The 25,997-nt window shown below is 40.0% G+C and overlaps 1 protein-coding gene across 2 annotated transcripts in view; it reads left to right on the forward strand.

The window, feature by feature from the left end:
- erbb4b (erb-b2 receptor tyrosine kinase 4b) overlaps positions 1 to 25,997 on the forward strand; it is a 265,152-nt gene that overhangs the window by 181,930 nt on the left and 57,225 nt on the right. For both annotated transcript variants that reach the window (XM_029530171.1, XM_029530172.1), the window contains exons 8-14: positions 1,001 to 1,114; positions 1,468 to 1,594; positions 2,428 to 2,501; positions 6,082 to 6,172; positions 11,706 to 11,905; positions 17,002 to 17,134; positions 21,670 to 21,763. In XM_029530171.1, coding sequence (XP_029386031.1) covers positions 1,001 to 1,114; positions 1,468 to 1,594; positions 2,428 to 2,501; positions 6,082 to 6,172; positions 11,706 to 11,905; positions 17,002 to 17,134; positions 21,670 to 21,763 — 833 coding nt within the window. The remainder of the gene's footprint in view (positions 1 to 1,000; positions 1,115 to 1,467; positions 1,595 to 2,427; positions 2,502 to 6,081; positions 6,173 to 11,705; positions 11,906 to 17,001; positions 17,135 to 21,669; positions 21,764 to 25,997) is intronic.

Here is a 25,997-nt window from a genome sequence, read left to right on the forward strand (position 1 = left end):
AACTTCAGAGAAGGAAATCACTGACTAAATAAGTAGCAAATAACAAATCCTTATTCATTCTATAACACATTTCACTGCTATACGGTTAGTCAAGGTCTCACTCTGTCTCATTTCATAATGAGTTGTCTACCTTTAAACAGTGTCTAGCCTGAGGTTTTGGTTGGTATTCATGTCGAGGTGAAAGTGATAACAAAACAGACCGAATGCATCGGAATAATTACTTCTCTCGCTTTGCACTATAGCTAGCCCCAGTTAACCACTCACCGCGAAGCCAACTACTTGTGGACGCCCCATCTTGTTCCCAACATCAGTGAAAATGGCAAACAGCAGCAGGGAACAAAGTAGAACTTGATTTTAAAGGCACTTTTTCTTAGTGGTAGACATAAGATGCTGTATGATATTGTTTAGTAAGATAACGTGATGAAACAACTGCTTCAGAACTGTAGCCACGGCTTTGTTCATGTGTAAGGCTTGATTGAATTGAAGCACAAAATATAGTGCGTTTTCATCTGATGGCTTTTCTTTTCAATCAATTGTTAGCCCTCCCTTAAGTTTGATTTCACTTAACACTTTCCTGTAATTAGACTATATTGTTGTTAAATTAGCTTTAGGTAACAGCCAGAGCCTGTGGGGACATAAACACTGAAAGCAGCTTTAATTTTGTGCTATTTTATTTTAGTTCAGCTTCAGTTTTGATTTTATTCTCTCTTTATAGATGCCATGACAACATTGACCATATCTTTGTATAGAAAATAGTATTCCTGCTATGATATTTGATTTTTCTTTTACAGAAACTTTGAGGTTGAACTCAATCTAAATTAAAACTTTAGATCATGGTCATGAACTTCAGAAATTGAATGCTGCAAGGTGAAGCTTGAAAATGACTTTCAACAGTTGTTTGTGATTAGCAGCATCAAGTGCAATGTATTTTAAAATTAGGTTCCTGTGGGACAAACAGCAGCGACGCAAGTTTGGCATTTTTCAAATGATTGTTTTTCAGATAACTTTGTGGTGGACCATAGCTCCTGTGTAAGAGCATGCCCGAGTAACAAGATGGAGGTGGAGGAGAACCGCATTAAGATGTGCATCGCTTGTACTGACATCTGCCCAAAAGGTGAGGTGTAAATGTTCCATTACACGGTATTCTAACTTTACTTTAGTTTCTCTTTAATAAATGAAGCACGGAAAATGCTATATAATATTTGAACACCAACAAATAATTGCTAAATTGATATTAAAATATCAATGTGGTAGTGAATATAACCACTACCATAAAACACTGGACTGTCACTGGCCTCTAAACAGCAAACAAACATAAAACTTCAGGTTTTGGTGCTTAGTGACTTTTTATTTAAATGAGAGCTCAGAAATTATGTATTTCAGGAAAGAAAAACAAAACAAACACTCTTCAGTGTTTTTAACACGTCCGTGTTAGTTAATCACACTAATACATTTTGTGTATTGCAGCCTGCGATGGTATCGGCACCGCCAGCTTACAGGCTGCTCAGACGGTGGACTCCAAAAACATTGACAAGTTTGTCAACTGCACCAAAATCAATGGCAACCTTGTTTTCCTCATTACTGGAATCAAAGGGTGAGAGTTGAGATTATTAGAACGACAATATCAGATGTGATATATCCATACTCACGTTATTTATTCTTACTGTGCATTATCCATATAATTGTAATCTAATTCATACTCAGAGTTATCGATCTTAATTTATTTAACTCATCCAACCCGTGATTACCTGTTTTAACGGTGTAATATATCCATACTCATTGTCACGGTATGATTGTGTTTATTGTCATGAGTTATTGTTATTGTGATGTATATTGATTAGCTTAGTGGAGCAGTGCTCCTATTTTTGTTGTGTGTTGCATATTTCGAAAGAGAGAGATGCGTATGTGGGTGTATGTTTGTGTGTACGTTAGATTATAGCATTGCTTAGAATAAAAATACATTTCATCATAGTATTAATTTTTGAGTTTAAACAATGTTATACTTAGTTTGAAGCGATCTGATGCCAAAGCTGTCTAGAGAGCAGAAGTACTGAGCTTTATGTATATGCTCATATATTATCATATATTGCAAAAGGAATTTGAAGCAGGGAGAATGGGACATATGATCCGTGGAAGAGAAAGCAAACATCTCAATATTATTGATACACATTATGTATGCATGCAAGTAATTAACTGCATTTTTAGTAAGCTTTTCAACAGGAAAAACGCACACTATGCATATCTCACATGCTTTAAAGATCCAGTTTGGTTATTGTGAACTCTCATGCTCTATGGGGATTTGCAGCTCGTTTTTCATCATTTAATTAATTTCATTTTAATAAACATTGCACATTGTTCTTCTACACAGAAAAAAAAAGCAGATGCTTTATTCATTCTCATTTCTGATCACCCCTTCATCGTTCACAGGGATGTCTATCACAATATTGAAGCTTTGGACCCAGAAAAGCTCAACGTATTCCGCACAGTTCGGGAAATCACAGGTGAGAAACATTGCTTGTGGAGTACGCATCTGTGCACAGATATGTTGATTAATAAACAATGAACACATAACAGTAACTCTTAACTTTATTTCCTCATGCACCTCTATGCTATATATAGGGAGGCTATACAATCTGAGGCTTCTGTGTGTATCTGTGTTTGTATTTGCTCAAGTCTACCAAGACCCTCTCCCCTGAGACATGTGAGATTGTCCACACCAAGGACGGACTTTGCAGCATTACATGAATATCAATTGAGTCTTTCAATCTCCTCTGTCTCTTTGCTGCTCCTCCCTCTGGGAATCCCTAGCCTTGAGTCCCACAGTCCCAGCTCTCCCTTCACGCATCATGAAGAAAAGATCCAGAACATGTGGTCCGCATCGTTAATCCTCTAGCCACTCTGTGCCATCGCCACTTTTAAGTGTACGTCGTTTTTCCAGCTTAGACATTTGACAATGCCATCAGAAAGAAACCTTGTATCTTCAATGGGAAAATCACTGATGAACTGAGAAAGTCTTTCCGTTGAAATGTTGTTAGTGATATTTTTGAGTCATGTAGATTCGTGGTTTACCGGAGCAGATGCCTCATGGCCCACTTTCCTCTAAAAGATAAGGACTAGTAGCTTAGGAGTGTGTTTGATTACGAGCAGTAATGAATCGTAATTCATATAATTGATGGTAATTAAACTCAGAAGAGTAAAATGTGACGCTGCCATATCTGATCTTCTCTTGCACATTGTGTTTTTGTGCCTGCTCACGTAGTACACAGCAAAGGTATTGAACTTCAACAACAAAACATTTTGAAAGTTGACTGATAACACAAATGACCAGATTTTATTCGTGTACCTCATTTTATATTTGACAGTGATGTAATCCTCATCCCACAAGAGCAAGCTGAGAAAAACAAAGTTGGCAGAGACACATGAAACAGAATTTAAGCAGATATAACAATCAGCCGAGAGGAAAACAAACTAACAACTAATTAACTGGGTGAACCTCGGTGGGTCTAAAAGATATTTTCTACCAGGATAGCTGAGGATGCAAAATGTGAAAGACAGGAGAGATTTAAAAGGCTGTAAATTGTCACGCTCCCACAAAATACAATCAATAAGCACTTTCAATCATTAATTACCTTATTAGCTGCCATCTCGGTTATTAACACATTCATCTCAGATTGTGAGCTGAAGTGTATGTAATACATAGCAATTTTTGTTATCTGCCTTTTAGGAAGCGCATTTGTCCTTGAATGCATGTTCTTTTTGAAATCGCTTAATTTGGTTCTAATCCAGCCCGGGCAATTTCCTGTATGCCTTTCAATCCCCCCAATTTTTAACTATCAAAGATCACAAATGAATAGAAAACTCTTTCCAGAACTTGATGCCCAAAGGTTTTATTTTATTTTTCTTCTCTTTTGGTTAGTGATGACAGTTTCACAGATTGTAACTGGGACAAACCTTTGGCCATACATGTAGTCAGAGATGTCTGTCATCTCAGCTTGTGATCTCTCCAGGCTGTCAAGACAACGTGACTTCTGACTGAGGCAGCCATCCTGCCTCTATGACCCAGAGGTTACAAGCAGCGTTGCAAAAGGTTTCAGATGGACCGTGTAGGAGGACAGCTTCAGTACACCCATCTGAACCTCTCCAGATTCTTTCTTTCTTCCTTTTGTTCAGTGATTTCAGAGGCTTCTCCATTTCAAAGACATATCACCTGCTTAGGTATCATCCAAAGAGCAGGGTGATCTCCGCAAAATTTAGCAAAAGTGGGGTTCCTGAACTCCATGCTGTTAAAAATAGACAAGGAAAGTATCAATATCTGTAATTCTGAAATGATGATGCAGTGAAGTGTATTGGTCATATATACACCGGTAGCTTTTCCCAATGTGTTTCATTTCAGTTGAAAATCTGAATTTACCTTTTTGGAGGTACAGCATATGTGCACTGTTTGCACATAATCAAATTAGCAGAAGCAAGTGTGCAGCAGGCAGTAGCTTGTTACTCTGATTAGGAAGCACCTCCACCCCCAAAAGAGCACTATGCTGATGCTGTGGAGTACCTCAGCACCGCAGGTTATGTCATTACGACAATTAGTGTCGACAAGTACAGCACTAACAGTTCTGTAGCACTGCTGCCTCTGGGCAAAAGATGCCCTGACCATCTTAAACTACACACTGGGTAGGGATGCAATAATCAAGGTGGACAAAGACTTTAAACACTATGGAGCTATTTTTCTTCGATAGATGTTAGGTTTCTGGTAAGTAAATAACAGAATGAATTTCCAAAGTAATAATCCAGCAGAATGGCAGGCAATGTCACACCCATGATGTGTCTCCTGTTGCAAAGGAGGTGAAGGAGGCAATAACCTAATAAAGCATATATCTCTTATGAAAGTATTGTTTTATATTTTAGGAAATTGTGGTATTATTGGATTGGATTATTGGATTGTGTTCTGTTTTTATGATTCTAAGAAGAATAGCTCAGCTGTGAGGATATGAATCAATTCCAGCATATTTCCATTTGCATGAGCCCTGGTGTGTGATCCCAATCTTAATAAGCATACCCTCAGACCTTACCGCTCTGCAGCTTGAATTGACATAACAAACAAACCGATGTCCACAACATGATAAAGGTTCTGCTGAAGGTAATGGTTCTCCTGCATAGTGGTTAGCACTGTTGCCCCACAATAAGAAGGTTGCAGGTTCAGCTCCCGGCCTGGAGTTTGCATGTTCACCCCGTGTCTGTGTGGGTTTCCCCAGGTACTCTGGTTTCCTCCCGCTGTCTATCAAAGACATCATGTTTGGGTTAACTGGTGACTCTAAAGTGTTCATAGGTGTGAGTGTGAGTGGTTGTTAGTCTCTGTCTGTCTCTGTGTGTTGGCCCTGTGGTGGACTGGCGACCTGTCCAGCATGTATCTCATCCTCGTCGACTGTGGGCTGGGATTGGCTCCAGCACTCCTGTGACCCGGAAACAGATAAGCGGTTGAAGATGAATAAATGAATGTTCGGCTTATTTGAATTTTTCCTCGTCTGCACTCTCACGTTCACCTATTTCGCAGTTTTACCTGCTCTCATAACCTTATCTGACCTTTTTGTTTGTCCTGTGGTATAGGTTTTGGGATTGTGCCTCCCTACCATTCCTTTTCTAAATATTTCATACTTCTGAATCCATAATTGAAAATATTAAATGAGCTGCAGCCGTCCTTTTTAGCTATTCATTTACTCATCTAAATGATTCAACAGTAAAGGTGCAGATAAAGAAAATGAAAAAATATTGATAGATATCAAACTTTTGCACTCGTCAATGCTAGAATTAACATCCCCTGTGGTGGTTCTGTGTCTGTGACAAATCTCTGGATTGGAATTGAAGTTTGGCTGCCATCAGATGAGACTCAGGTGGTATGGTTACTGCAGTCCCTGGCATGTTGCTAATTTTAGAGAAATGCCAACACTTCCTGCCCATTTTATTCTTGTCAGTGTTTAATAGAGGACATGATGGACAGCTGAATTCTTGCCTGTCCGTAGTACTGAGTCATTAAAACCTTGCCTGTGTGTGTGTGTGTCTGTGTATACATCTGTGCCCATTTAGGCTTTCTGAACATCCAGTCGTGGCCCGACAACATGACAGACTTGAATGTTTTCTCCAACCTGGCAACTATTGGGGGAAGAGCACTGTACAGGTGAGAACACAATGGGTTGCTGCAAGGATATATTTTCAGATGTTGAATGGAATTTCTGTCTGAGCTGTGTTAACACTGCGTTAAACAGAGCTCACTGCTTGTACCACAAAGGGAATTTATTAACAAAATTAATAGCTTAGTTTAACTTTGTACCAAACGTGTTGATTTTGAGTATACGAAAGGGCATTTAAAAAAAAAATGATAATAATAATATAATAAAAAAAAAAACAACAACTAATTGGTTCGTAATTGGATTTCTGGAAATTAAAAAAAAATGTGTTACCCAGCAAATGCAACGTAAAAAAAAAAAAAAAAAAACATCAGTACACACGAATGCACTAATAGCTTGCAGCGATTTTAATAGAAAGCCTTTCAATCTACAAAGATGCGACTTTGACAGTATCACTTTGACACAAGTTGATAAAAAAGTTAGTTTGATACTTTAGATCAAGCAGTTTGTTCAGCTCACAAGATCCCAAGGTGATTGTTTTAACAGCTATAAAATAAAGCTATTAATGTATATTTATCTCTATAGATATAAGAAAGTGTTAGGTATGTGTGTCCCGTTGATGGGTGTAAGTGCCTTGTGTTAAATCTAATCTGTGTTAAACCAAACAACAGAGCGTATAAAACATCACAACATGCGATTCCTGTTTTGACATTTAATGATTTTGTTTTAACTGAGCTCATAGTCCATAATTATTTATCATTTCATTTTTTGTGATTTGTATGGAGGAAATTGGCTGTGACATTTGGATAGAAAAGAAATGAATATCTTTGTAGCCGAATGCAATGTGGACTGTTGGATGCAGCGCGCCTTTGTGTGTCTCTGAGTGCGCACATGAGAGCGTGAGAGCGTGCACTTGTGTGTCATCCACCTGCAGGTGGAAACAGTGGGCTGCGGCACAAATTACAGCCTGCTATCAAGTCTTGCCCTGCGCTTGATCTTGCATACCCTCTGTCTATGTGATGGCTCTGACACCCCACTGGCCACCTGTCATCTCTAAACTCTGCAAGTTTCTAAATGTTACCCCTCCCCACCCCCACCCCACCCCCTACTCCGCGGTTCCAGTCAGCAAGGTGTTACGAGGTCAAGTTAAAGCAGCTGCCAAACCCACAAAAAGAGGCGCAACTGAATAAAGTTTCTCTGTGGCCATTGGAGACAGCAAAAAAACAACAACGTTGTAACGATGGCCAAAACACAAAACCTACCAGCAGAATTTTCTGACGGACCAACTGGTGGATTTCACTATTGACGATGAAAACGAGGAAGACCACTCATACTCCGTCAATCCGCCTTTAAAAGTGCATTTTTCAGATACAGTAGGAGGTTTTTCTCTGGTAAGCACAATCATTAGCCCACGCTAATGCTGACATTCAGGTGGTGACACTTAAACTTGTCAAACTAGTTCATTATGTTGTTAACACCAAGTCAACTAACGTTATCACGCTACAGTAGCCGTTCACTCACCAAAACAGACAAAACATAATGTGGCATCAAGTTACCTGCACATGGAGGACAGATTGTAGAACACTTCAGTAAAGAGTGACGCTGTGGCGCTTTGGCAGCTCTTAGAGCTCTGCATCTCACTAAATGCATTATCGGTTTGACGGTCTGCCTGGGAAACTAATTCAGCCTGGCATTTATGATGTTGGACCAGGTGTCACAAACCAGGCCGCACGGCCATGACAAAGAGAGAGACGCACACACAAGGAAAGTCAATTAAAGGATTTTATTTACCAAATCCTGAATAAAAGAACCTAACTAAGCATGGTGTGTGCAGTCAGTAAGTCAGTGGTGTGGTGAGTGCATGAGTGAAACATTGTATGTGTGTGTAGTGTTATAAGGTGTGTAAAACTAAAATTAAGGCCAAACCAAACCCAAAACCCCAAATGCTGCCTCAGGCAAGGAGAAGAGAAGGAGCAGTGAGCATCCAGAGCTTTTGAAGGCTCAGCTCAGGCGCTGCCACTTCCCTGATGACCCCCAGCCACACCCACTACCAACTGCAAGAAGGAAGACAACAAGGAAGGCAGGGCAGAGAGGGTCGTCACCACCCCCTCCCCCCCCACACACACACACAAGACGGGGGTCCCGCTGGATCTCCGTCACAACGGCAACAACAAAATGACATTGACAAATGAAAAAACATGTACACCATAAACTAACTGTCATGACCTACCCCCCACAGCCTGCCAATCCACAGGCCACTCCCACAGGAAGCACTCAATTTATAGGGAGCACATTTAAGTGAATGCACATGGAAAAGGGTTACCAAAAGGGAAACAGACAGGTGACATTAAACTGGAGCCCTCGACAATGTATCCACCATCACATTATCAAGGCTTTTAATATGTCGGATGTCCAGATCATAAGACTGAAGGATCAGTGACCACCTAATCAGCCTCTGGTTGGGGCATTTCAGAGTGTGCAGAAAGGTCAATGGATTGTGATCTGTAGAGACCACCACTGGTGTCATTCCAGACCCCACATCGACTACAAAATGCTGCAGGGCCCAGATCAAAGCAAGGGCTTCCTTTTCAATCACTGAGTAATGGAACTGGTATCAATTTAAACTTTTTAGAAAAGAAACTGACTGCCCTGTCAACACCCTGCTCATCTGCCTGCATCAACACTGCCCCTGCTCCTACATGTCTTGCATCCACCTGTATGAAAAAAGGCTGATCAAATATAAATAAATATAGCCCTGCTGGGGAAATGAAAGCTGCCACTGCGTGTGCTCTTTTGGACAAGGGCACCTGCCAGTAACCCTTCAACAGATCAACCTTACTGACATATGTAGCCGGACCGACCTGGTCTCCACAATCCTCCATTCAAGGCAATGGGAAAGAATCTGGCTTTGTCACCCTGTTGACCTTTCAGAAATCCAAACAAAACTTGGGCATGTTGTTACTTTTGGGCACCAACAAACATGGAGAAGCTCAGCTTGATGAAGAAGGTACTGCAATATCATTATCAACCATATACATCACCTCAGCATCTAAATATTGACACTTCTCAGGAGAAACTCTATAAAAATGCTGACAGATAGGCTGTGCATCACCCACATCAACATTGTGCTCAGCACAATCAGTACGGGAGGGCTCGTCACCAAAGAGATTGGGATACTTCAAAATAAGCTCTTCCAACTCCACAGATTGTGCTGCTGGCAAATGGCTAAACAGGCCCTTTAAGTTCTTGAGGATCTGTGAATTCTGGCCGACCAGACAATAACTCAAAAACACCCTCAACCAAAGTCTCATTAGAAAACTCCCCCACTGAGCCTGCTACCAAGGCAGGACTCCCTGCCTTGACTCCGGCTGGACAGCACTGGATGGACCAGAAGAGTGAACATAATATGGTTTTAGCAAATTTACATGAAACAGTTTCACAGTTTTTCTACAACCTGTAGTTGAAGTCAAATAATTCTGGTCTGAGACCTGTTTAACCACTGTATGTAGACCAGAAAACTTGGCCTGAAAGGGAGAACTAACGAGCGGGCAAAGAGCTAAACACGATCACCAGTGGTAAACACACAAACCTCAGCCCTATGATCATATCGCTTTGATTTTAGCGTGTGAAGTAGCTAACATTTGCTTTGCCAATCCTGAATAAACCACTGGCGGCATTTTTCACCTCACTGGCTGACAACACAGACCCAAACAGCTCTTCTAAAGGCAGGTCAGCTCTCTGCTCACTCTGCAGGTCACTGTGAGACCTGTAATGTGGAAGTCCCCCTCTACCTAGACTGCCCTTCCAAAGCTAACCTAATCTCACTGAACCCTAGTCTTCATGTACATTAGCAATGGAATTTCTGAACACTGAAACCAGTTGCCTGGAAAAGCCGCAGCCAAGCTGGTTACCCACCGACAGCTACGGATGTGTACCCAAGACAACTGCTTCTGCCCGCACACCACACAAAAATAACCAACTAAAAAAAAAAACAAACCAACGAGCTGCAAGGACCATGTTGCTATGCCTGTCAAGGGAAACTCCACAAAACCCACAATCAACACACTTGAAGACCCTGCACTCACTGCTGATAGCCCTCACCTGCCCTCTCAACACACTGAGCACAGGACCAAAACAACAAAACCAAAGAAAAAAATTCACTTTCCTATCTAAAATGCATCTCCCAAACACAGGTTACACTGGATATCACTTACAATAGTCAACACCTAAGCCAACCCTATACACAAACAAAACAACAAACAACAGCCTCAAACCAATCAAACTTAAATGACGAGCCCTCACTTGTCACGAACCGGGCTGCACGGCCATGACAAAGAGAGAGACGCACACACACAAGGAAAGTCAATTAAAGGATTTTATTTACTAAATCATAAATAAAAGAACCCAACTAAGCATGGTGTGTGCAGTCAGTAAGTCAGTGGTGTGGTGAGTGCATGAGTGAAACAACATATGCGTGTGTGTAATGTAAGGTGTGTAAAACAAAGGCCAAACCAAACCCAAAGCCCCAAATGCTGCCTCAGGCAAGGAGAAGAGAAGGAGCAGTGAGCATCCAGAGCTTTTGAAGGCTCAGCTCAGGCGCTGCCGCTTCCCTGATGACCCCCAGCCACACCCGCTACCAACTGCACGAAGGAAGACAAGAAGGAAGGCAGGGCAGAGAGGGTCGTCAGACAGGCACAAAATAAAAATACTTTCTGAATGTGATGACGTTCCCCCAGCCAAACGGGATCTGACTGTAGTATGAATGAGAAAGAATTTCTGGGTTGGATTGACATTATTGTACTGATGTCCATGGCCAACTGGGATTTGATCTAGTTGGCTCCATGGTCAGCAGGCCAGAGCGTGTGGTTAACCTGCCTTTGTCTGAAGCCTCTTAATATGAAAGGCAGTTCGAGTTTCTTTTTTTTTTTTTTTTTTGCTTTTCACCAGCTCCTCCCCCAGTATTATTATCTTTTTCATTAAAACTGTCTCTGCTCTACCATTTTCATTTTTCTTTTGCCGCTGCGCTCAGTACAGAGTTCAAGTGATCAACGCGTTCCCACAATCACACTAACACATCTCTAATAACTCTAAAGTGCTGTTATCGGCTCATTAACTGATCAGTTAGAATGCACATCACAGAAGGCTTGTACCGTATGAGGAAAAGCCATTATTTAATCTCCATCACACATGTAGATCTGTTTGCAACTTGCATGCTAGGAAAGAAAAGGGAAAGCATATCGTTCAGGTTCGCTGCACTGATGGTGCTGCAAATAAACCTACTTTTTTACCATACTATTTTTAGTGTGAAAAAGAAAGAGTCTGACCCCAAAATACTGAAGGCCCATCGGTAATACTCCTGACCATCAAGATAACCTCTTCTCTGCTGTTTGTTTATATGTTTATATGTTTATTAAAAAAAATGGACTCATCAGCTAAATCTCTGCTTCTCCTCCTTTTCTCCCTTCTTTCTTCTCCTCTTCTCCTTGTTCCATTATATGCCATCCCATCTTGCTACTTCTATATTCCTCCCATTCTCATTCTTTACCCCTCTTCCACTTACTTGCATCCGCTCTTCCCTCTCAGTGGGATTTCCCTGCTGGTGTTAAAGCAACAGGGGATCTCATCACTGCAGCTTCAGTCTCTAAGAGAGATCAGCGCTGGGAATGTCCACATCGCAGAAAATAGCCAGCTTTGCTACTACAACACTGTCAACTGGACACGACTGTTCCGCACTGAAAACCAGAAGGTTCTGGTCCGCAACAATCGAAGCCCGCAAGAGTGCTGTAAGTTCATGCCCAACCCAACAAGAAACATCAAAAATTAAAGTCAGCTAGACTCATCGCTTGGAGAACTAAAACAGAAATGCACCTAATCAAAAAATCTGTCGTTTGATTTTGCACTTCAGCGTCCTGCCATGTAAATCATCTGGTATCATCTGGTAGTATTGCAAATAAACAGTAAAACTAAGTGTGATTATAAATTCGACCAAAGCTGTATATTAAAACACGTATATTGTAACAAATAAACTATAATTCACTATAATTACTCATTACTCACCAAATCAGCCCAATTTCTGAATTTATTTTGCAGTCTGTGGAGACCGAAATAGCAGCTAAAAAAAAAAACAAAAACAGATCTGCTTACATATCTGTGTCTGGGAAACCTGCAAAAAATTAACTGATGCTCAGCTCCACACACAGTAGATAATTTTTTTATTTAAACCCAAGGTAAGTTCTTGTCTCGCAACAGTCTGAATGATTAAATTGGATGACTCAACATTCAGCAAAGGTGTAACCATAATCATTTAATCTGTGCTACCACCTTTGAAACCGCTGTATAGAGGCCTCATACAGGCAGGAGGAACTGTAAGTGACATTAATCCCAAAGTTACAAAATTCAGCTGATGAAAAGTGTTTGCCCTGCTGCTGGGCATCAATAGTATAGATATCTGCTAACAAAACACTGGATGACATTTTAGAATTTGATTATGTTTTCTAATTTGCGGTGCTTCTCACTATGCTCTGAGTTATATGACATTTTTGTATTGTAGTTTCACGTTCAGGATCGCTTCTATAGCTTCAGGCACCATTTATTAAGTTCTCTTTCTTTTCTCTGCTTTGACAAACTTCACATTTTAAAATGGTATGCAGATGTTTCAGATTTACTCTGGAGAACGTTTGAGATTGCTGACCTAAGAAATCATCAACTTTAGGCACAGCTTAAGGATGTTGATGTTCAAACGTCAAAACAAACAAAAAAAAGTCAAATATTTACACGATACAAAACATGTTTGACGTGACGAGAGTTATGGTTGAGAAGCTCTTTTATAATTTCACAGCGCTATTATTCTTTTGCATATGAATAGGAACCATTATCTCCCAACTTTCTAATTAGAAATGAAAAAACTGTCACATGATTAGACTAATTAAACAACAGAGCCATCCAGTGTATGTAAGTCTAGGTCTTTTAAAGAAAATAATTAACTACGAACTAATTTGATAAGATAAAAATTGTGATTCTAAAAATAGAAGCGCTTTTATTATATCACTGCCACAAGTGTTAAAACATTATTCATTTATGTATTATGCTTAATTAATGAACCCTGTATTTGCATTATTGAGTTGGCACCTTTTCGCTGTTCATGTGCTCCTTTCCCCTGGGCAGTACCTTTGTTCTGAACACACACACACACGCACATCATCTCAGCCACAGATGTTGCCCTTCAGTGACTTTGGGGACTTTGGGTGGACTCAAGAATCCCACAACACTCTCCTTGGCGTGGCTCTGCATGTGTGCGTCAGTGTGTATGCATGTGCGTGTAGACACTTGAGTGAGCTTACAGTAGGAGGGGCTGGAAAAGGTCAGGTCTCTCAGCTCTGTCAGGACAGCACAGACAGACAACAGGGGGTCACCGCATGCCTCTTTATTTACAGTTGTATGTAGTTGTGAGCGTGAGTGATGAACTGTATAAATATCTCCAGGTGTTTGGAGAAATGTGTAATCAAGGGCGCCGTCACTGCTGTTTCACCATAGCACTCAATAACAGTACTTTCATTTTAAGATGCTTACTGTGCCAGATTAAACAACAGTGGCCTAAATTCATGTCGCGTCTCGATCAGGAGACTGGCAATGCTAAGTATGACCCTGACACAATCATCTTTCACGGCCCTGCACGAGTTCATAGGTCATCAGTGAGGCGTGATGAGAAACTGTCAGTCATGGCTACAGCATTTTGGCCCTAGAGGATGCGGCAAAGGCGGGGATGCTGTCGCCACAGTTCAATGAACAACGCTTCTGCAGCATCCCTGTTTCTTTTCGCCATGTTTACATGAACACATCAGAGCACTCTGTCAGCCAATAGGATGACAGATGCTCATTGTTGTCAGCCACAACTGAAACATGTGAAAATCAGACTGAATTTTTGTAGTCTGAGTTTGGCATAAGATAAAAGCATGAGATTGGGGATATCATAATCTTTTCTATGAGAAACAAATCTAATTTTGGTTAGTTTTCATCAGAATTTTAAGATATTTTTTTTTATTATTATTTTAGTATGGATCACTTTAAAGGAAAAAGGATAAAGCCCAAGGATCCAGTCACGAAAACTGCAGCAAGGCAAATGTCTGACAAAACAACAGCTTACATGCTGCGATGGAGTTCTTATACGTGGTGTTCGGTGATAGCTCATTAGCAATTAAAATGTCACTGCTTCATAATGATGTTTTTCAGGTCAAGACTTTGGGGAGACAGAAAAGGATTTTGTTTTCTTCACACTCTTCACAAAGGTCAAACCTCTGGCGAGAAAGTGCACCGGTAGTAGAGGTCTGAATACACTCCGCAGAACAAGCCGTAACTGGAAAGAGCAGTTTCATAGCCACGGCGTTCTCATTGATGTCTTCAAAGGCCACGAACTGCACACACGTTCGGGGTGCGATGAATTGCACCTATGTCATCGATATTATGACATGGAGTCCAGTTTGAGCTGAGCTGATGCCTGCATAGCTCTACACACAGAGTATGTGAAGCTGTGTGTGGGTTTGCGAGCCTTTTAGGCTAGTTGGCCATATTGCTGTAGCAAGCAGAGTGACTGCTTGCATTCTCCAGATAGTATAAAAAGTCACATTTTTACATTTGATCTACATATTTAAAAAAAAAAAAAAGTACCTTTGACTTTCACCTTCAGAAACATTTATTATTCTAAGTGTTGAGATATGTGCCAAGAACTTAATCATTTCATTTTCAAAAGTCCATTGGCGATACTTCGGAGACACAAGTGTTACAGGTGTAAATAAACAGAGTGATGATAGCTGCTGGATTTTTGCTACCTCAGAGCCATAGTTGATGTGAATGCAAACACCTGTCCAAGCAGGTGGCCTTTCTAACATGTAAGTCACAGATTGTATTGGTTACATCAGAGGGATCTTTAACACCAGCATAAAAATCTCCTTCCACATTTTAGCAAAGCACTGCACAGTATTCTGAAATATTTTTCAAAAATAGAATTCATATTATATCTACATGATGTATTATTCAAATAGATGACTCATAGCCACCTTTTTCAGCTGCCCTGCTTTATTTTCAGAGCTGCCTTTGACAGAGAGGGAAGAGGTGCATGAAAGTGCAGACAGTTGAGTTCCACCTACACCTTTTCCCTCACCCATTTTAATCATTAACTATCAGCACAGTCCCCAGACAGGTTTGTGTTTGTTCACTTATTGCTTTATTTTCTATTCTTTTTCATTTTTGACTTACTCTTTCTTTGTGCTCTTTTTATTTTCCCTTCCTCCCAGTTACAAGCTCTTATTACAGTCATACTGTCTGGGATTCAAATCAGCACCTGTCAACTCCAGCCCCCTGGGCTCTGTTTTTCGACCATGTCAGAAACATCTGAAGATGGTATCTTTTTGATCTTGCTGAATAGTTAAAAAGCTACCAAACCTTTCCTCCTCCTTTGTTTGTTTCCTTTTTCCAGTAACTTCCTTCTCCTTACCTTTCCCTCTGCCTGGTCGGTTCATCTATGGCAGAGGAAGCCCAACAGAAGCCGTTCTGTCTCATGTGAAAGGCAAAGCTTTCATCCTCTGCGCACAAAAAAGCACTTGACTTCTGGTTTCTCCACATATCAGGACCCTTCTGTCAGAATGTTTTAGCATTCTGATGATTGCCATGGCGGGCACTCAAGCATAGCCCCTGGCTTGCATATGGCCAAGACCTCAAAAACATTCAGGGAGAAGAGAAGAGAACTCGGCGGACATGCAGTCTTAGTTTAGAAATCCACTGATGGGGGGCTGAATCATGTCAGACACAGATGGGATGATAAAAGTTCCAAGTGTATCTGCAGTGCTGTCGCCGTGTCTCTTCAACATTCTCATTTTGTCACTATAATGTTCTCAGATGTACCAACCTTTGTAGAACCGAGTGATGAGAGGGGACAAAGACGCAACAGAGATAAGACGAAGACACAAGAAGAGAATAGAACAGAGTAGATGTAATGGCCTGAGTATGTTGGTACTACAGAAGAAACAGACTCAGACACACAGAGAACAGCACGCGGATTGTTCAGTATGAATGGGGTAGGAGAAAGAGGTTTTTTCTCTTTATGACTGAGTGCAATCCAAAGTAAATGAAACCTGCAATCTTTACACCTGTATCATTGTAAATCAAAGGTGGCTTTTAGTGTATCTCTACAAGGCTAGCCAAACAGCCAGCGGTTGTTAATGTGCTGCGCACGTGTGCAGCTTTGTGTTGAAAGCAAACATTTTTGGATTGCCACCAAAAAAATCGTAATCAATAATACTGAATAAGTTAATAATCGGTGTCTGTTCAGTATACACTTAAACTTCAACAGTTAACATTTTTGAAATGAAGCAGCTTTGCTCACCCCACAAAGAACCACATCACACTGTACTGTACACACGCTCATAAACTATGTACACTAATATAGAACGTACAATATTAGACCTCTCAGTTGATCTGTAAAGGTAAATATTCTGTGATTGTTCAGTGCTTGTTGTTTATCAATTTCTTGTTTGCTGACAATGAAGATGATGGTCCCTCGGTATGTTTCGGAGCTTCACAGCCATTCTCCTGTTGTTGCAATTACTTCTACCATTGTTTGGTCACCTCACAAAACCATCTATTACAGGCCACCACAAATGATTAGCTATTCTGTGGAATGAAAAAAAATGAATCTTCTCAAGTACATCTATTATATAAATCTTTTATCTTAATTTTGGCTTAATTTTTTTATGCCTAGATTATTTTGGGCAGTATCTGTTCATAGAATCATCTAATCAAAACTGTATTTAACATTGATGCAATTCTTTGCCTCTTGTAATGCTCTCTTTTTGTGTGTGTGTGTGTGTACTTTTGTATTGAGCAGCCCGGGAGCACATGGTGTGTGATCCATTGTGTTCAGACGCAGGATGTTGGGGTCCTGGCCCAGATCAGTGCCTCTCCTGCAGATACTTCAGCCGTGGACGCATCTGTGTGGATACCTGCAACCTTTATGAAGGGTGAGTTAAGCAGGTGCATGAACTGCCATATCCAGATGCAGCATGTTCGCGACCCAGGAGTATGATTAAAAACCATGAGGATGGAAAATTCATTGAAAAATACGCTAGTCTCCACCGCAATGCACATAAAATAAGAATTTAAAATTGCCTGATTAAAAAACCCAATTTCATACATGTAAAACAGCTCCTTGAGAGGGATTCAAGGTTTCATTTTAGTGTATAATAAAAAGATGCAAGGACCTCCATAATAACACAGCAACACTGAAAAAAACTTTTTGGAATGGGACAAAACATGAACCTTCAGAGAGGACGATCATTATTAACTGCGTGGTACAAGGTTCTCGCAGGACACAAAAACTGGCCAATCATCCATGTTGTTTTGCTAGAATTTAGCAAACTTTGGCATGACAATTATGTATAAGGCCCCTAAAAAATAACCTGCAATTACATAAAAAAAAAGTCTTACATTAGCTACAATTCACTCGTACGACAGCAAAATTTATGTGACACTTCAACTTCGACGCTGAATGTTGGCACTCAAATGGATTCTCAAGCAACAGGATGGATGCGCTGCAATATGCTTTGCGCCGTAGACACACACTGAACTGAGCTGCACACAACCAATCCGAGTCAAAGACCCATGTGCAGTCCTTGGAGATTTAGACAACAAAGGTCTCTGTGGTAACCATTGCCTATCATTTTAGATGACAGATGTAGTTGGAGAAAATATATACTCAATCTCACCCACCAAACAATACAGTAAAAGGACATAGGCTTCAGGCAAAGGAGCCACTTTTGTTTCGAGGCATCCATTAAAACAGGATATGAGTTCACAATATTCTGCTCGTATTTACAGCACAGTATATTAATTAATGTGTCCCGTTGTTCCTCACCTTTGCAGCCCTTCCTTTCCTGTTTTACATCATACTTTCTCTTTTTTACCCTATTCCCTTATTGTACCCACTGCTTTTAGACATTTCATTTACACTTTCATTAGCATTTCTTCTATGATATTAAGCAGTCAAATGTGTTTTGTGATGACCAATTCATTAAAAGAAATAATATATTTATACGCACTGTAAACAGAACACATTCAGTTGACAAGTAAATTAGTTTTCACTCAGATTGCATGGAGCAATATTTCAAATAACTATAAAAGAGATTTCACTCAATTCCGTGAAAAAAAAAAACATCCAGACAATTAATGGATAACCAAGTCATTATTTTTAAGCTATTTTTTTTTCTTTGAGTGGAGGTATAATAAGCGTTAACATAGTGAGCTATGAATTTAAAAATATAAAAGCATATTCACTAAAGGGAAATGATGGATGGGGTTTGGTCTTTATTAGTCTTCAGTTATGTAATAATATCAAACAAAGTTATGCTTCAAATCGTCCCTTTTGATGGAAAACCCTCACGATAAGTTTCAGGAGGGACAGGCGGCAGTAAAATGTGTTGCACCGATCAAATGGGGTGAAAAATATGAATCCAAGACAAATCGTCTGGTTTGAGTAAAGAGTAGCTGAGAAAGCGGGAATAGCAGGAGCGGGAATATCTGCTTCTGTGTGTAACGCTTCCAAATCCACACCCAATTCTGTTGTCAATATGTTTATAGATACAGTACTAAGAGGGTTGAGACAAGAAGCACAGTTAAATCATTATAATTTGTCTGTTGGATACTATGCGATTATTTTGCCTCTGGCTATCCAAGTACAGGCCAAAAGTTTGGACACACCTTCTCATTCAAATGAATAGGAAAGTGTGTCCAAACTTTTGGCCTGTACTGTATGTGGCTGTATGTTGCACAAAAACCGCCTTGATGGTCCAGTCCAAGTCAACGATCGCAGGATGAATTTCATTCCCACTCCATTGCTAGTAAGACCTGACACACAACCTGCTCATCAAAAGTTTAGTGTCAGTTCAAAAATAGCCCAAGGCTTTTTATTACGGCTTTTAAATTCAGCTATATTTTTCCTGTTTACTATGAATGATATAAAGAGCCAGAGGGCGTAAAGGACAATTTAAAATGTGGCTGTAAGTCTTGGTTTAAAAAGCACCCCTGCAGAGTGTCAAAATGATCGGGGTCCCTTGACTTTAAAGGAAGTATAGTTTGATAACCTACAGCTGATGAGATCTGCTCCCCTGGTGAGTTTTACTAATAACACTTTAGATATTTTGCCTTGCAGAATTTCGTGGAAAGGTGCTTCTAATTTCAGACTGCTAACCTGATTGAAAAATGTCGAGTAGCCACATTGGAAGATTGGGGACGACGCGGAAAGCGCCTTTAGGGCAGGGGGGCTAGGCGTGTCACTGCGTGTCACAGTCACTGCTTGCGCACGGGGCCACGCCCTGCCTACCTGTCCACCTGCACGTCAGCACCGCCCAGCAGTGTCACCACCGCAGCCAACATTTCACCCTTCTTACTGTATATGAAATACATAATCCTGTCACCTCTGATTATTTGGTCTCTATATTTATCACTGCAGTTAGATGGTTTCTCTTGCAGCACCTCCATAATGGTGTTGCTTAGCTTAGCAGCAGGCGTGAAAAATATCAATCGATATCAATAGGAATGCATGAAATTGTTACAGAACTTCTTTACTTCATCATGTTTGCATGACAAAAAACCTTGAGGACTGAGTTGAAAATACAATGCTCTTCAACGCACAAAGGATGCATCTTTATTAAAATCTTGATTATTCGTGTGTTTGAAATGTAACTAAGATAGACGGTTAGATTTGAACTTTTTTAGGTTCAGAAAATTCGATTTGATTTGCGCGGTTCAGCTTCACTGGTTCACTAGAACATAGGCAAAAAATATGCAACAGAATACACAACATGCAGTATTTATTGTGTTGTGCATTTACTTTTCTTTCATCTCAGACCTGAGTGTATTGACTGCTCAGCATGGGTCAGAAAGCAGCAAAATGGTGAGGAGCTTGAATTGCCTGATATCTCAAATGATATTTGAATGGATGTTGAAAATGCATACAAAGCCAAAACAATTTCGATGTTATTGTTCAAAATAACATACGGGCATTTGTATTTGTTTCTGTCATTATACAGGTTTTCTTTGAATGCCTTTTGAAATGAAAGTTTACTTTGCACATCATCCACACTTTAAAGATTTAGTATGTGCTGCAAACGTGTTTGTGAAACTTTGTCCTACAACAGCAAAATACAGGAAACGGAAAAAAGCTGAACATCACACGGCAGTCTATAGGTCTGAAGTAATCAATGATATCTTCTAGCAGTACTGCAGCCTTTATTATTTTCAGCCAGCACACACCCAGACAAAAGCTTACCTCCCTATCCTCCTGGAAGGTTTTCTGAAGGCCAGATGAAGCATAATTAATACTAATTTGATTTAGATCCCACTGGACCGACAACATTTTTTTCCCCCACTGCTGAGATGAGAACATTGAGTTTCCTTTCACTGATCAAAAGAGGAGGGCCCAAAAGTCTTTCTCCTTGTGCTGTAGTGACAAAGGCAAATTGCCAACCCAGTCGCACTGTGGTCAAATTTAATGACTTTTGGAGGCCACTCTGCTGTTCTACTACAATAAGGGGATTGTAGAAATTGAATAACAAGGCACTTAATTTAATTGATTTTTGAAAACGTTACACCCCTTGCAGGTATTGCACCTTTTAGCTGTGCCGACCCCCCCGAGTGATGCTATCAGTATTACAGTTAGCTAATTAGCTACAATGCTTATGGGTGTAGGAGACGTGTGTGCGTGTGTGTCTGTGTATCGGCATAATGCTACAACATATTGACCTCTGTTTCTAAAGTAAACATTCAAAGACACAAGGCTCCAACAGACAAATCTATCTGCCACTAACACCTCTAATCTTCTTTTCTCTAAAAATGACACCATGGGCTCTAAACTTATTCAGACATTACCGATTAAACGGGATAATTCATAAGCCTGTGCTAAGAAAACATGATTTGCCTTTATTGGAAGAGAGAATTAACAATAACAAGCGATAACATTAGCAATAACAATAACAGTGACAAACAGTTGGAATTTATCCTCAGTAAAATGATGAAATCAATGAAGAACATTGTAAATAACTGCAACATAATTGACACAACTCTACAAGTGTAATTTCTGAGCTTGTGCAGATCATGTCAATGTTATTTCACATGTGCATATATTATATTATTTTCACAATAGGCAGGGGTGGATGCGGTAATGAGGTGTTATTCCAATTTTTTAAGGTGCTCAGAACAACTGAGCTCTAAGATTTACAACCACCAACTTAACAAGACACGAGAATAATGGGAAACCTCTCTGCCTTTGGCAGCTACATGAATTTGGTTGAATTTTGAATGATTTTCAATGATTGATTGCATGAAATTCAAATCATCGGAGTGGTTACTTGAGAGATTGTAACTCCCTCCAACGGGCACTGGCTGAACCTCATCGGCTCTATCTGAGAAATAATCTTTTTCTCTTCCTGTTGCTCAACCCCGTTTTCTCTGTGCTACTCACCCTCTTGATCCCTCCATCCCTCTCTTCTTCCCCTCTCAGGGATATTCGAGAGTATGCCAACGGATCAGTGTGTGTGGAGTGCGACGCCCAGTGTGAGCGCGCTGACGACGACTCTTTGACCTGCCATGGTCCGGTAAGCTTCCTCCTATAAACAGCAATGGTGAGGCAGACTGAAGCGTTAGTTTTCCTCACTGTCGTCTTTGTACAAACAGCAAAGGGGGCTGTTGTTTGAGCAGCTCATTTACATTTCCTTCTATCTTTTCATTGAAGAAAAATATCATTCGACATAAAAAAGCAATACACATGGCGGCATTTTGCCGCCATTGAAAGACAAACTGTGGAAACCAGAGAGCCAGGATTAATCTGTGTAATAACATGACAATGAACAGAAAGCCACACACACAACAAAAGGAAAGATTTATCTATTTTAAGTTTTTCAGTTTTACAAGTTTGTCTGAGAGCAGTAGTCAAGAAATCCTATAATGTTGCTGCCACAAATAGCATTGCATCACTCTTTGCAAACTAAATAATGATACAGAGCTGCAAACATTCCCTGTGGTTATCTTCAACTATGATTAATTAGAGTATTAACAGTCAAAGTGTGCCTTTCAGCTTTTCTATTGATTATGTCTCATGTTCAGTCTCAAAGGCGAAGCGGATAGTTTTCATTCAGATTGGCATTAGTTCTGTTAATCCACAAAGCCTATGTATTTGTTTGATGTTTGTGTGTATGTAATTCATCTTTTTTTTTTTTATGTAAACTGTCAACATCTCATCCAGGGAATGCATTTTTCTTCTCCTGTCCATTAGCCATAGACGTTTTGAAGGTCAGGTCTCTGGTCCCAAACCTGGCTCACATTAGGAGATTCTTCTTTTTCTAATCATTATTCTTGTGTTCACCACATGGTGTTTGTGCTCCCAACACATTTTCGTGTTGCACAAGCTCTTTCAGAAGCGTAGCATCTTGCTGACAGATTGTTCGGTAGCAGCTGTACAATGGGAAAAAAAAAGAAAAAAAAAAAAAAAAGAAAAATCCCTGACCTTCATTTCTGTTTGCCTCTCGTTGACGCGACACCCACAGGCACACGAGGTCTCTGATCCTGCGCTTTCTCATGAAATGTTATCTCGCTGTTTGATAGAGAGAGATGGTGTGCGACACATGCTAGCCAGAGGGGCCATGTGCATGTCTTTTGCTGTCTTTAGTGCCCCATCACACCCTGTCAGATGGTTTGTCCAACATGGTTTAGAAGCGTGGAACTTTTTTTTTTTTTTTTTTTTTTAACCCCAAAACACTGAAATGTTTATCTGAGTCCACAAGCACAAGAACCAAACCTATCACTTTTATGGTGAGCAACTGAGCAAGTGTTTGTTGTTGTTACAGGAGATTTGTCGGTTTGTTTTTCTTTGCTCTTCAATCGATACCTCCCAGATACACGTACTTTCAAGCTTTTTTTTTTATTTAAATGTAAATCCCAAAGCAGTAAAAAAATATATATATATTTTTTTTTTATTTCTGTTTTTGTTAACCCCATTTTTATATGTTGAAAATGGGGCTAACAAAAACAGAAATAACATAAGTTCTTAGGATTAGACCTTTCATTCAAATTCATTTTTGTCATTAATTTTTTCTCTTATTAAACTGAAGCATGAACTCAGAAAATCGAGGTATGGAAGTCAGAGACCGAAAAACATTTTTTTAAATTATTTATCCATTTCAAAAACTTATTACATTTTTGGGTTTGTTCTGAAATGTCTATGGATTCGATTTTCTTTTTTCTATTTAGATATCATTCTTTTTTGCTGAGTTATTGAATAAGTAGTCTAAAAGTTGCCCGCTACAAATATGATAATGATCAATGTAATATTGATATCATTTTAGCAGATTTAGCTGTTCACTATGCAGAATTAATGTATGCCTATGGACTGATGAAATTCTGTGACCTGAAGGCGACAGTAGGTTCTGTGCCATTATTGGAAACTGCTTGAAATCAAATCATACACGCCACCCCTTTAATTAGAACATGTGCAAAATTACTTCGTCTCAATTTATTATTTTATTCATGTTTATTCATGACTCGTGAGCAACTGCTTCAATATAACCTTTTTTTTCACCCCCACCCCCCAAAAAATTATCTTGACATACAACTAAGCTGCAACCAAAATATATTTTCAAATAATATAAAACATACCGAAGTTAATTTGAAGTTGCAAATATATAGCAGCACTGGATACATTAATAAAATGATCCCAGAATACATAGCTGTTGACTATCCAGTCTCACAGTTTAATATGTATGTGTAGTGACTACAGAGAATGGCGTCTGTTTTAATATAGAAAAACTTTATGCTGGCTTCGGGCACAAGATTCCTAATTACATTTCAACAAAATTACATTTTCACAACCCTTACCAAAAGTGTTTTTTTTTTTTTAAATTTTGTTTTGTTTAGTTTTGTTTTTTTTTTTGGCCTAAGCCTAACCATAGATCCCATTCAAACCTGTTCACCTGCAGTCCATCCCATCTTCCCCGTGGTGACTGTGCTCACTTTAATAAATTATCATCACTTATTCATCAAAAACAAACATTGCCTCGAAACATTGTCAAGCCAGCAATTAAGTTTCCTGTTAAATATGCTTGTTTTTGCAGTATATATATGGAAGTTCCTGGAAACAGCCTGTTATTTTGCCCATCTGTAATTTTCATGTACAGTACATGCACTTTATATTTTCATACAACATTTCAGCCTGTGAGCGTGCTTGTGCCTGTGCCTTGCTGTGTTTACGTGTGTATTTATAATGAAAATGTACCCATGGAAACTGTTGGACGTCAAATACACAATCCAGCACAGTTACACAAATGGAAAGCAGCAATATTGTTCTGACCTTAGTGCCCTAAGAAATTACATTACAGCTCATGCAGTGATTCGATTGACCTATAGGCTTGATGCTCAATGTGAAAAGACATAATTTACTCCAGTTAACTCCAGTAAAGCACTTATTTTCTACAAAATACGTTACCTTGAAAAATGTGTTTAATGCCAATTCCTTCACAATGTGATGTTGAGTAAGGTGACAGAGGATCGGGAGTTCCAGTACATACAATATTGTTCTAAAAAACTTCCTTGGGTTAGAAAAGACGGAGATCTCATCCGTCCTCTCATTTCCAATGTCTGTCTCCAGCTGTATACCTGAGATTGACACCACATCCCTCTATCCATCAAGTCTCATGTGCTACTGCACCTCCCTCTGTCAGTATGTTGCTGCAGATGTACAAATACCATACATACGCATATGCTATTTAAGTCAACATCCTGGAAATCATACTGAGCTGGAAAATAAGATTCATTTGTGGTGAGATCACTTATGACTTCTTAGGATCTTGATTGTGCGTCATAGTAACACATCCTGTAATGCCTTCCTGGTGTACCTCATCTTTCACGTGGCTGTGCGTTGACTATAAGCCCTGACACCATAAAGAGCCATGGTCAGGCCTCCTCTATTACTTGTGTAGTTGCGTGGAAGGGAGGGAAAAGACGGGGCTTACACCAACAGGCACAGACACACATATCCAACAGCATCGCACATAAACGTCAGCTTTAAGCACGCAAGCAGACCAATTTAAATTTACAGCAGGGTACTTTGGTCGCAAACACGGTGCATCCCTGACATTTTTTGGATGCTCTAGTTGCCTGCTGGTCTAAACAGTGTTTGTTTGCTCTGTCACATACTTTGACTTGCTTGCCGTCGTGAAGGGATTACTAGATGCACGCACATATACACACACCTACCATTAGTTCTGGGTGGGAAGACACTCATAAAAGTACGTAGCTAAACACTAAAGCCAGTGAGAGCAGTGAGATTTCCAATTTATATCATTATACTGGAGAGAAGGCATATACACACACACACACACACACAGAAGTTAACAGAATGCTGGCAGAGGTATTAGTGTATGCACATTCATACCCACAAACACACACATGTATTTATGTGGGTGTCTGTCTCGTCTATATTTGTCATGCACAGGATGTACTGCATATATGTATATGGGTGTACACACAGTCAGTGAAATATATTTTTGTTGATAGGATTTTCAATCACTCTGTTTATGTACAATTTGTGTGTGTTTGTCCATGAGATGTTCCTTTAGGCCTGGAGATGTTACAAGTCCTGTCAGGAAGAGCTCTTTGCCTCTTCTTCTCCTCCCCTACCTCCTCCCTTGCCTATATTAGCTCCATAAATCCTGTTCTAGGCGGATTGTTATGGTCATTGTGTGTGCTGTGAGCGATGGTTATTATCTGCTTGCTCCGCTCACACTGCTTTATGTGTCTCGTCTGCTCTTCCTCCTATCCCTCGTTCTCTTCTCTTTT

This window comes from Echeneis naucrates, chromosome 21, assembly GCF_900963305.1.
Source record: "Echeneis naucrates chromosome 21, fEcheNa1.1, whole genome shotgun sequence".
Taxonomy (NCBI): domain Eukaryota; kingdom Metazoa; phylum Chordata; class Actinopteri; order Carangiformes; family Echeneidae; genus Echeneis; species Echeneis naucrates.